Here is a 12,721-nt window from a genome sequence, read left to right on the forward strand (position 1 = left end):
GGAAATTCCAGCAGGGGCTGCAGGTGTGAAAGGAGACTAAGATGAATTGAGCCAGCTCTGATTTTTATGGAGCACTTGGAACAGACTAGCATCAGACAGCTGCTTCCACATGACTTTCATTAAAGATCCAAATTCTTGTGTATGATTTATCTAGTGCAGTTTATGGGCTCTGAGCTGGGGGGAAGGGGCAAATTTTGAGGCGTCTGAGATCTTCTGGTGGCCATGATCCTTACCCCTAGTCACAAGATTCTGCAGCCCAGGGTCCTGGCCTCTGACTCTCGAGATAAACATTCTGGCTTCTTAAAGAGATTAATAGATTACAAGGCCAGGAGGAACGACTGTGATCATCGAGTCTGGCTTCTTGCATAACAGGCTGGAGCACTTCCCTGAATTAATTCCTCTTTGAACTCCAGCAGATTTTAGAAAAATATCCAGTCTTGATTTTAAAACTGCCACTAACTGAATTCCACCCCCTGCCTTGACAAATTGTTCCCGGGGTTGGTTAATCTCACTGTTAAAAAAGTGCAGTTTATTTCTAGCCTGAGTTTGTCTGGTTCAACGTCCAGCTCGGGATGGGGCTCTGAGAGATTGAAGAGCCCTCTGTTACCACATTTTTGTTCCCTGTGTAGGGTACATGTAAACTGTGACCCTCACCCTCTAACCTTCTCCTGTCGAAGCTGAAGAGGTTGAGCTCCTTGAGGCAGTCACTAGAAGGCATATAAACCTCTCCAATCTATCGCCATCCTCCTCGCTCCCCTGGCGTTCCTCATCACACAGTTACCGCCGGGAGCTATCAGTGGAGCCCTTCCTGGCATGTGCAGTGCTCTGCACGATATCCGAGTGTCAGGAATCCATCTCTGTGTGCCAGTGGGCACACCCCGCTGGGGGGCATGGAGGAACATTGGGGGGGGGAGCAAGTGCCATGCGTCCACCCCACCCCACCCCCAGTCCAGCTCTGCCCCCAGCTTGCTCCACCCCAGCCCCATTCAGCCCCAGTCCTGCTCCCACTCCACGCCAGAGCCACCCCTAGTCACACACCACCTCCAGCTGCACTCTGCCCCCCAGCCCCACTTTGCCCCCTGCTCTGCCCCCAGCCCAGCCGTGCCCTCATTCCTGATCCACTCCCAGCTCCTCCTCCAGCCCAGCACAGCTCTGCCCTCAATTACATTCTGCCGCCAGGCCCCATCTGCCACCAGTCGCACTCGCCCCCCAGCTCCACTTCACCCCCTGCTCTGCCCCCAGCCCCAGCTCCTCCTCCAGACCCAGCCCTACCTTCAGCCCGAGCTGTTACACTGAGGAAGCCTGGGATGTGCAGTACTGGGGGGGCGCGGGCAGATTCTGTTACTTGTAAGGGGGCGCGACTGGAACAGGTTGTGAACCACTCCGCCCCCTCCCTCCCCGATGGGCAGACTGAGTTCAGAGAGCCATCGTCTATCCTCCACTGTCCCGGTGCAACCCCATATTACTTCTATATCAACTCGGGGGAGAGACCGTCCCCTTTCAGGAAAGCAGCAGTGCTGCCATTTCCGAGGGTTGTACCCGAACCTCTGCCAGTCAAGATTTGGATGTAACGAGGCTGGCACTTGCAGTCCACCGAGAGCTCCCCTACGCAGGCATGCCAATGGCAGCATCTACCAGTGATCTCTGTTCTTCGTTTTCTTTCCTGTGCTAAAGGGGACACACCTAGCCAGATGCTAGACACATTCCCCCAGGGCTGGCCGAATCTGGCATTTTGTATCTCCATTCGGCTCCTCCTTTCCGTCCTCTTTCAGCCGTGTTTGATCATTCTTTTAGCATCCTCCTTCTCGATGTTTAACGGGATCCGTTGCAATGATGCCAGTGCTGCTAGGAATGCTGTATGAGATGCAAGTCTTTGCTTTTTAACACTAGTCCTCTCTTTCGCAAGACATCTTAGAGGAAAACTTGCATCTAACACTTCTAGAAGGAGGAGTAACGGCCCCTCTTTTGGGCAATAACCTTCAGGATTGTGTGGAAAGTACTGGATACTGTTGTTCACTCAACTATCACTCGGTATGAAATGCTGCCCATGGATTTGTAATACGAATGTGTTACTAGTTTAAGTAGTGCAGAGTGACTAACGAAAAACGAGCCGTGATGGGGTGGGAGATGGTAGCGCTATAGTTATTTCTGTTGACCCTACATGGGGCATTGTTTTGGGGGAGTAACACGACGTATCATCTTGACAGGGTACAACAGAAGTGTTTTAAATGATTCCTTTGAGGCAGGTTCCGCTGGTCCACTTAGCCCTGCAGACTCGTTCAGACTGCCGACCCCTCTCGCCGGTAAGAAACTGGAGGCATAAAGAAGAATTGAAGCTAGCAGCCATGTTCTCTTGGGCTGAGAGTCATAGGAGGCAGCGGGAGAGAGGCCTCTTTCCCTGTGATCCCCTCCGGGGGAGCTGGGCAACAGTAGGGGAAGAGGGAGGTTTTTATCGTCCCTTTCTCTTTCGGTGGGACTCAGAAGGGAGAGTCCCAATTCTGGGACCCCTGGCAAGTCAACGGGAGAAGGAGCCATGCTACCGTGTACCTCCTAGAGGTACCTCTGCAGGAGAGGAGCTCTGACCGTCAGCGGGTTAGAGAAGTGAGGCTGTCTTTTTGTGGAGCTGCGGAAACCAGCAGCTCCATGGCTCTTCTGTAGAGTGAGGGGTGGGAACTGGTTAGTAGATTTTGTAGCCACCAGACTGAGGGGGCAGGGCATTCCTACCATCAACCCTCTAAGGTGTGTTAGGGTAGGGCCCCAATCTTATGGGGTCCTTCAGATCTGCCGGAGCAGGCATCTTCTCCAGCAGACTTTAGGACCTTCTAAAATAAAACCAGGGTTTTCCTGCAAGGTGAAGATAAGGTGCAGACTCATAGTTTGTTGTGTGTTTCTAAAAAATAACAGCATGGCAAAGCAGGCAATTCAGCGTGAAGGTTGCATTTCCACTGTAAGCTAGAGTTGCACATTAAGTATCCACCAAACCTTTAACGCTGACCCACTGAGGATGGCTCGTAGATTTTAGGCGGAGGCGAGCTTTCGGTCCCACTGCACTGTTTCCAGGAAGTGTTAATATAGTGTGTTAATGCTACAGTAGGAATACAGTATTAGCAATAAACTTACTGTACATATTCAAAAGAACATTTTCAAATTCAAAGCAGACGTGCTAAGTTCAAGTTAGCAGTTGAAATGTGGAAGAATTGTGTGGTGTTAATTAACCACATAATTATATTTAATTTGTTAAGGTGTCCTACATTATTAAAGCTATTTTAAAAAAAAGTGCTGTAGACATAAGTGCATGGATAAATGATGCTAATTTCTGCCTTGACGTATTTATTTGTATTGCAGTGGTGTCTAGAGGCACCAGTTCAGATCAGGTCCTAGATGCTTTACAGAGTTAGAGAGGGCATTAGGTAAATGGAGAGACAAAGGAGCGGATGGGAGCTATTGAAGGGTTGGAGGTGAGGGGAAAGAAGAAGGGACAAACAGCGAAATGGAGTTAGTGTCATTCCTTCTCTCATTTGTTTGAAAATGATATTGTCCATGGCTATAGGCAGTGAACATTTATTATACTGGCACTTATCAGAACACAATTCCAGACACAGCCTTCCAGGCCAGATGTTCTTGAACAAAAATTGGAAAGTCAGTCCATCAATCCAAGGGTCAATTTCATCATCACTCTCTTAACGGACTTCCTTCACTTACAGAGCAACTGAGCAGATTGACTTCTTTAAGCTGAACTGTAAAAATAACATTATGCAACACTATCTTAATCAGTCTGAGAAACTACAGAGGTACAGTGTAGGTTGTCTAGTTGTTTGAGTGTCAATCTGTGGTTTGCTGTGGAAGTAGTCAACTCTACCTCCTGGGTTTCTAAAAGTGTGGTGGTGGTTTTTTTTCTTAAACTCTAACCTTATTGAAAGCTAATAGGCAGATGTAATACGTCAACTGACATGTGACCTCCTTTGTCAGTCTGACTGCCAGCCTCCAACTGAGACCCCCGGGCAGGTTCCTTCGCAGCTAACTTTCAGATACAGAATTTGGCTAAGAAAGACAACTTTGCTTGCACTTATTTGCTGCTATTTTCTGCTCTCTTGTTTGAGCAGGCTTTTTTACAGAGGACAGAATCATGGTGTATGTTTGCTGTGGGAATAAAATAAAATAGAGAACCCAGTTTCTCTGAGGCAAATCTCTTGAATTTAGCAGATGAAAAAGAAAAGCTAATCAGAAAATCATAAAGATGAGGGTTGGAAGGGACCTCAGGAGGTCATCTAGTCCAACCCCTGCTCACAGCAGGACCAACCCCAACTAAATCATCCCAGCCAGGACTTTGTCAAGCTGCAGCTTAAAAACCTCTAAAGATGGAGATTCCACCACCCAGTGGCATACTATGGGCCTCTGACGCCTGGGGGCCATTGCTTCCATTTTCACACACCCCCCCTCCTCGCCTGGGGGAACCCTGTGCTGCTCGGGGGAGGGTATGGCCTGGGGGCCCACACTGCTGGGGGGGGGGAGACACGGCCAGGAAGGAACGTGCTGCTGGTGGGTGGGAGACAGCTGGGGGGCCACACTGCTTGATGGAATGGATGGAGTAGCGCACTGCTTGAGGGGAGGCATACACAGCTAGCTGTGCTATTTGGGGGGGGACAGATGGCTGGAGGGGGGGAGCGGCCAGTGTGCATGCTGCTTGAGGGGAGACGCACATGGCTGGGAAGGGGCGCTGCTTGTGGGGTATGGGCGAGGAGCAGACAGCAGGGACACGGCGCTGCTGGGGGCTGGGTACTAACCCAATCTTGTGTCAACCCCAGCCTGGACCCGCTCAGGCTGCGGGTCCAGCCCATGGTCCCTGCCCCAAGCAGTGTGACAGTGAGCCCCACCCCTGCCTCTCTCCCATGTTGCCCTAAAGGGCCCGGCTGGCACCCCCTCCTGCCATGTCCCTCCTTCGCCTCCCTCCCCCCCCCGTCAGTACACCACTGCCACCACCTCCCCAGGTGACCCATTCCAGTGCTTCACCACCCTCCTAGGGAAACATATTTTCCTCATATCCAACCTAGACCTCCCCCACTGCAACTTGAGACCATTGCTCCTTGTTCTGTCGTCTGCCACCACTGAGAACAGCCTAGCTCCATCCTCCCTGGAACCCCCTTTCAGGTAGTTAAAGGCTGCTATCAAATCCCCCCTCGTTCTTCCCTTCTGCAGACTAAACAAACCCAGTTCCCTCAACCTCTCCTCATAAGTCTTGTGCTCCAGCCCCCTCATCATTTTTGTTGCCCTCTGCTGGACTCTCTCCAACTTGTCCACATCTTCCTGTAGTGGGGGCCCAAAACTGGACACAATACTCCAAATGCAGCCTCACCGGTACCGAATAAAGGGGAATAATCACTTCCCTCCATCTGCTGGCAATGCTCCTACTAATGCAGCCCAATATGCCGTTAGCCTTCTTGGCAACCAGGGCACACTGCTGACTCATATCCAGCTTCTTGTCCACTGTAACCCCACGTCCTTTTCTGCAGAGCTGCTGCCTAGCCCGTCGGTCCCCAGTCTGTAGCTATGCATGGGATTCTTCCATCCTAAGTGCAGGACTCTGCACTTGTCCTTGTTGGACCTCATTAGATTTCTTTTGACCCAATCCTCCAATTTGTCTAAGTCACTCTGTATCCTGTCCCCACCCTCCAACACATCTACCACTCCCCCCAGTTTAGCGTCTTCTGCAAACTTGCTGAGGATGCAATCCACCCCATCCTCCAGATCATTAATGAAGATAGTGAACAAAAGATGAAAGAACTAATAATGTGTAGGGCTTGTTCCGTGGCCAGGTGGTAGAGATACTAACGTACAGGGGTATTTACTCCAGGGCTGCAGAAATCTTCTAGTATCAAAACACAACCAGCTGAACACTGAGAGACACTTCTGGCATTGTAATCCTTCCCAAATGCCCTCTTCCACAGGGACAGCAGATAGCTTTGCATTGAGATGCTAGATATTTCCTCGTTGAAGGATTGGGCAGGGTTGTGTTTGATTTTTGTGTGTAAGAGTAAGTGTTGTGAGGTGTGTATGAGTTGCGCTGTGGTTACTGTGTGTACAGTAACAGGACTTAATCCTCTGGGAAGCTTCACTTGTGACCCTTATGGTTTCTATCAGAATGTACTTCTGTCTGTTTCTACTTTAAAGTGGAGCTTTGACTAAATCTGATCAATATTTTGCATTCCATGCGTGAAGAACCAGATGTTAGAAGTTTCCTATTGTTGGAAGGCGAGATGGAAGGGTGGGGGTGAACAGCCCCTCCGGATTTACTGAAATCAATGTTCTCTGACAGAAGTTGGTTAGTTTTCCTTAGGAACAGTATATTCTTTTGATTTTTTTTTTTTAACATGAATTCTCTTCTAATGAAAGTTCTTGTTTTAGTGTTTTGATTTTGTGCTTTATGTAAGGGACAATTCTCATCTAGGCAAAGCTTTATTGTACGATGGACCGTGAACCACACTTCACCTATCTGCGTGTTTCAGCATTTTCAGCAACACCCCAGCTGAAAATGGCAGGTGTCTGACACTTGCCCACTTCTCTCCTCCAGTGTAATCCTGCAGTAAAATCACAGTATGGTGTGTGTGACTTCTGTCACTTCCATAGCAGACCGATATGGGTCACATTTGATTTTGACTTCACTGCAGGATCCATCAGCAAATGAAGCTGGCCTGTGAGGGCAGGATCTCTGGCTGCAGCCCACCTCCTTAGCACGGGAGGAAAGAACGCTGCAGGTGATGAGCCACGTTTATTAAGTTGCTTAAAATATATTTTCCACAGCATGTAAGCACCCTTTCAATCAATCCAAGCGGTGAAAGTTGTGCCTCTGGCTCCCCTAGGAACCGTGCCCATAACGCTTCTCTGGAATCTGGCATATTGGTGGCAATAGTCAGGAAATGCTTTATGAATAGCTTCACCAGCCGTGGTGGTTGTTAGAACTTCTGTCTATTGCCTCTTGCGTCAACGTGCAAGCCAGCCTTTAGCTGGGGGCAAGGAAGGAAAAAAATCCCCCTATAGTCAGGTTGTTCTGGAGTTTCCCTCTTGGGATTTCTTGCACTGTCCGAAGCAGCTGGCAGTGGCTGCTGTCAAAGGTAGAAAACTGGGCTAGACGGATCAGTTGAGCAATTGCTACATCTCTCTGTTCATTCAGGGTCAGAGGCTTTGTCTACACTAGCATGTATGGTGGCAAAACTTTTGTTGCTCAGGATCGTGAAAAAAACACACCCCTGTGCAACATAAATTGTGCTGGCATAAGCGCCCGTGTGGACAGCGCGATGTCGGCAGGAGACACTCTCCCGCCGACAGCCACCGCTGCTCGTTTAGGTGGTTTTTTTATGTCGGCGGAAGAGCGTGCTCCCGTGGCCACACGAGCGGCTATGCTGGCAAACTTATGTCAGTCAGAGGACTGCTTTTTTCATACCCCGGAGCGACAAAAGTTTTGCTGGCATAAGTGCTGTGTAGATAAGGTCTTCGAATTTGAATTCTGCGCCAGCAGGACTTAGGAGGTTTCTGCACTCACAGGAGCAAACCCTTTTCTTGTAGCCGCATTGAGCAAGAAATACTGGTGCACAAAACTTCGGCTGGAGAAATCTGATCTGGGCAGAACAAGGCTCTGGGTGGGTTGAGCCAGGCAGAACACTGTCCAATCACTACTTCCTTCGGTCGTCTTTGGGTTTTATATCTTCAGCAATGGCTCCTTTTATGGCTATGGCATAGGCATAGGTTAATACATGAAGACAGCAGAAGTAAGAGCAGAGGAAAGAACAGTAAAACATGCCCACGAGAGAGAGCCAGCCTTTGAAAGTTTCTTTGAGGGCACCAGAGGGATTGGTGCCTTGGTGGATTTTTCCAATATTGCAGAGAATGTAATTAAATCCATGGTGATCCCAAATGAGGCTATTCTAATTAGCTGGGTCAGGAATACATTTATTCTCTTCACCCGCCCCTGCTGATCAAAGCAGCATCTCTAGCTCCTATCCTAGTTTTAAGCATGTCCTTGGCTTGGTAAGACTGATTTTTCTTTGACACCCTACTGCAGATCCCCGTCAGCTAGACTTAAAGAGCTGGGTAACGGGACACCTGTACCTCAGCCTTCACTGGCAGGTACGATGGGGCAACGATCTGAAGTCTAGGATAGCCTAGCCTCATGTGGGTAATGCTTTTGGTTGAGAATGCAGCTAAAGATTGATTGACTTACATTTTCCCCAAATAGAACAAATTGCAAACAAGGATTTTATGGGCTGGTATAGAAGGTGAGGGCGGGGTTGTGGGCTGTGTGCTAAGAGTGGCGCTTTCCAGGCTTGCAGTGCAGGACGGTGCTGGAGAGGACTTGGGTTATTGCTGAATTCTAAATCAGGTACAGGGTGGTATTCCAAAAATGGCTTGGACTGGGAATTCTTCCTTGGCGTTTGACCTTGTGTCACCTCAGCAGGTAGGAGCTAAATGCCTGGGGAATGTAGAATGCAACTGCAGAATGTAAGGGGGCAGTACCAACTATACCCACAAATGAGAAAGCAAAGTGAGGCTGTGCTGTGGCCCTCTGCACAGCTGAGAGGGTGAGTTTTTGCCTAAATCTTTCCCTAAGAATTCTTTGCTCCAGCCTTCCAGATTCACAGCAATGCCCTAAATAACATTTTCCCCCTTCCCCAGTGTTTCATTTGCTGATCAAGGGGGAAAACTATCTTTCACCGGCACAGGCTGGATTAGCTGTCCTGTAGCTTGCTCTGCATGACTGGAAAAGGAGGATGTTGCTAGTGCACTTAGTCTCTGGCCATAAGATTTGGACGCCTGTCCCTACCTACTTCTAGCTCTTCCAGATCATCCTACTTCTTTCTTCCAATTCCAAGGGAATGGAACCCAAAATAGTAGGGCAGTCGGCATTAAACCTTCTCTTTAAAAGCAGAAAACCACGGGATGCACATACTCGGCAACTCTGCTCTCCTGTTTCCAGGGTCCCTTGGAATTGATTCATTGCATTCAAGGGCTGCCTCTGTTTTATTCTTCTTAGTTTTAGTTGAGCATTTAACAGATGTAATTCTGTCTATTTGACATAAGGTCAGAGCTCCCCCTCTGATTCCCTCCCTGGGGCAGCTTCATTGAGAGAGAATCTTGCCAAATTCCATATATAGATTGTGAACAGTTTTAGTGTTGGATCTGTCGTTTTAGTGAAAAGCTGCACTCTCTCGCTGGGTTGTTGTACTAGTTCCAGCATGTGCCTATCTCCCTGACTCTTTTTCCATGGACAAAGAGTGGGACGTGCTGCGGTAACATACCCAAGTGTAGGAAGCCCCCATGGACTTCAACTCTCTCCGTCATTTCTTTCTTTCCCCCCACCTTCTCCTCTCTCTCTCTCTTGGGACAGCCCCAATCCCTGGCATCTGTAGCTTCCTACAAGCCTTCAGTGCCTTTCCGTGATCAGTTATGGGAGAGGAGCACAAAAGCACAATGCAAATGGGCCCTCATCAGTCTGAAAGGTTGTGTGGTCACTGTCAAATCCACTTCTCCTGCCATGCAATTTACAGTCACATGGGGCACAGTTTTCAATCCTCCCAGTCTCCACAGAGTAGCAAGGCCTCCAAGTGAGGGATACAACAGAGGAGGGATGGAGGCACTCAGTGTGATAGTGGGTTCACTTCTTTCACGTGTGTGATGGCTCCTAGGAGCTTGGCTCCTTGATTTAGTATTTCCGCTTGCAGTAGCAGACAGCAACGAGCAGTGAGTTATGGAAGGTTTGTGTGGGATGGTAACTTTGGATCTAAAATGAAGGTTGACACTTATGATCAGTTATAATTGCGGGGTCTGCAGAGACGATTTCTGGTGGGATTCAGTGACCGAGGAATCGAGAGTTTGTCCTGTACTGCCCTGAGCATTGCAACATCATCTCAGCTCAGAGCAAAAGCAGCCTTTCTTTTGGGTTAAATCACCCTTAAAATACCCTTTTCCACCAGGCCTCTGTAAGGTAACCCACCTCATTCAGAGCCATGCATTTAAAAAAGAAACTCTGGCGTTCTTGAGGGCCCTTTTTGGTTCCCCTGTGCCGCTTGTAGCTGAAGCCTTTTGTCTGAACTGTTAGATTACAAGCAATTGGGGACAGGGCCTGTGTGTCTTGCTCTGAGTGTTTCGTACATTGCTGAGCACACGGGCACCCAAACAAACAGCCCTGTGCTTCTTGGTCACTCCTCTGCCCCACGTCCGCCCAACCGCTCTGGGAATCCGCTGCTGCCAGTCCGTGCGCTGGTGCCAGGAAACCCCAGTCGTGGCACCTTCCCAGTGCTCTCGCTAGAGGAAATTCTCGCTCTTGCTCTTGGCTCTCGTTCAAGGAGTGTTCCTGTTCACGGGTTTCCAAGAACCCTTTCTGCAGCTGGAAGTGCTGCTGCCCACCTTCGCTAACTCTGTCACTCATGTGTCTCTGCTTTGTTCTTCACAGCACCTTCAGCATCACGAGACCGGGGCTGAGGGCGAGAGCTGCTATTATCACTGTGTCCTCTGTAACTATTCCACCAAGGCCAAGCTGAACCTCATCCAGCATGTGCGCTCCATGAAACATCAGCGTAGTGAGAGCCTGCGCAAACTGCAGCGCCTTCAGAAGGGCCTCCCCGAGGAAGAGGAGGACTTAGGTCAAATCTTCACCATCCGAAAGTGTCCAGCTGCTGATGCCGGTGAGTGGCATTTCTTGGCTATTACTATTGAGTGGTATGTGTCCTGATATTTGACTTGGAGAGGTAAAGAACCAACAGGATGTCTCAATTCTCCCGACTTCTCTTGTCATGCGCTCTCAGAGCTTACATTTATTATTTATTTTAGTGTTGATATTGTAGTAACCCTGCAAGCCGCCATCAGGATCAGAACTCCATGGTGCTGGGGCCCTGAACCTGTGAAGACTTGAGTGCCTGCTGAATTTCATACACGGGAGTTGTCCCATGGACTTCAGTAGGACTAATTACATGTCTGAAGTGAAGTTTTCATGCTGGGACCTAAAACAGCTGGGGGCATAAGATGAGTAATAAAATCAAATTCAGTTAACTTTAATGGGGGGATATTTGCGTTTTTCCCAGATAATTATCAATAAGGGTCAGCTATGCCATGTGCCCCTCACATCTTCAGTCATTCACTGATTTCCTCTGGGTGTGCAGCAGAGGTGGATCTCGAGGAGGGGTTTGCAGGAGGAGAGAATAGAGGCCTAGACTGAAGGAATGTTCCATGTGTATGGGGCAGTGTGGAAGAACGCACAGCCAGGTTTGTGTCAGACACTGACAGGGCTGGAGGAGGGATTCAACAGGGATTCAACCTGGGGGTAACAGTGGATAGGAAGCTGGATATGAGTCAGCAGTGTGCCCTGGTTGCCAAGAAGGCTAATGGCATATTGGGCTGCATTAGTAGCAGCATTGCCAGCAGATCACGGGAAGTGATTATTCCCCTCTATTCGGCACTGGTGAGGCTGCATTTGGAGTATTGTGTCCAGTTTTGGGCCCTCCACTACAGGAAGGATGTGGAGAAGTTGGAGAGAGTCCAGAGGAGGGCAACAAAAATGATTAGGGGGCTGGAGCACAAGACTTATGAGGAGAGGCTGAGAGAACTGGGCTTGTTTAGTCTGAGGGGGATTTGATAGCAGCCTTTAACTACCTGAAAGGGGGTTCCAGGGAGGATGGAGCTAGGCTGTTCTCAGTGGTGGCAGATGACAGAACAAGGAGCAATGGTCTCAAGTCGCAGTGGGGGAGGTCTAGGTTGGACATTAGGAAAAAGTTTTTCACTAGGAGGATGGTGAAGCACTGGAATGGGTTACCTAGGAGGTGGTGGAATCTCCATCCTTGGAGGTTTTTAAGGCTCGGCTTGACAAAGTCCTGGCTGGGATGGTTTAGTAGAGGTTGGTCCTGCTGTGAGCAGGGGGTTGGACTACATGATCTCCTGAGGTCCCATCCAACCCTCATCTTCTATGGTTGCAGCTCTACTGACATCAGTCTGATGTCACCCTCTCTACTGCAATGCCATTCTTAGTACTCAGTTTCCGTCTCCACCCCCCACTCCATGCTTTTCTTACCCGCTCTGCCCCTACTCGTGGAATGTTATTTTGAAATCGTTTCTCCAAGCCATCGCCTTTTCTTCACTCAAGCCCCCATTTTCAAAGCCCTCTTCTTCTCAAAGGCCCATAGAGTGAGTGGATAACTTCTATTATAGAAATAGACCAAAACCCTGTACACAAAACCCTGCCCCTTTGGATCTACCGGCGTGGCCTGTGGTCTTTGTCTCCCTGTCGGACTGTAAGTGCCAGGGGCCGTTCTCTTTCTGTACTGCGCGGCACTGAACAACGGTCAGCAGTACCCAAATAAATAGTAATGAAGAGTCTACCACAGTGTGTTTCATTGCAGGTGAAAGTTGAGTCCCTGTTGTTCCTCAGTATCCCCATTCATAGGCTTCAGGGGTTGGCAGCCATGCGTTGTGTTGCACATGGATGCTCTGTGCTCCGGTCTCGTACTGAACTCGAGTCTATGCCGTGGTGCAGTCAGGGTGAAAGGATTGGCAGTGGTGGAATAAATTCGCAGGGCCTTTGGACCGTGGTGGGGAGGGCCATGCCCCTGGACACTGGCCTTGGCGGGGCACTAGAGGAGGAGCCACCCGCCGCTGTCACAGGCCAGGGGCCACTGGCCTTTAATATCCCCAGCAGCCATGCCGACCCAGCTCAGGCCTGCTGGCGGCCAAGGGCTCC

At 49.5% G+C, this 12,721-nt stretch overlaps 1 protein-coding gene across 1 annotated transcript in view; it reads left to right on the forward strand.

Moving 5' to 3' along the window:
- ZFHX3 (zinc finger homeobox 3) overlaps window positions 1-12,721 on the forward strand; it is a 246,045-nt gene that overhangs the window by 140,384 nt on the left and 92,940 nt on the right. Inside the window, 1 exon segment of the mRNA XM_067543393.1 lies at window positions 10,445-10,676. Coding sequence (XP_067399494.1) covers window positions 10,445-10,676 — 232 coding nt within the window.

This window comes from Emydura macquarii, unplaced genomic scaffold (assembly GCF_026122565.2).
Source record: "Emydura macquarii macquarii isolate MOO-44397 ecotype Brisbane River unplaced genomic scaffold, CSIRO-AGI_Emac_v2 contig_839, whole genome shotgun sequence".
Taxonomy (NCBI): Eukaryota; Metazoa; Chordata; order Testudines; family Chelidae; genus Emydura; species Emydura macquarii.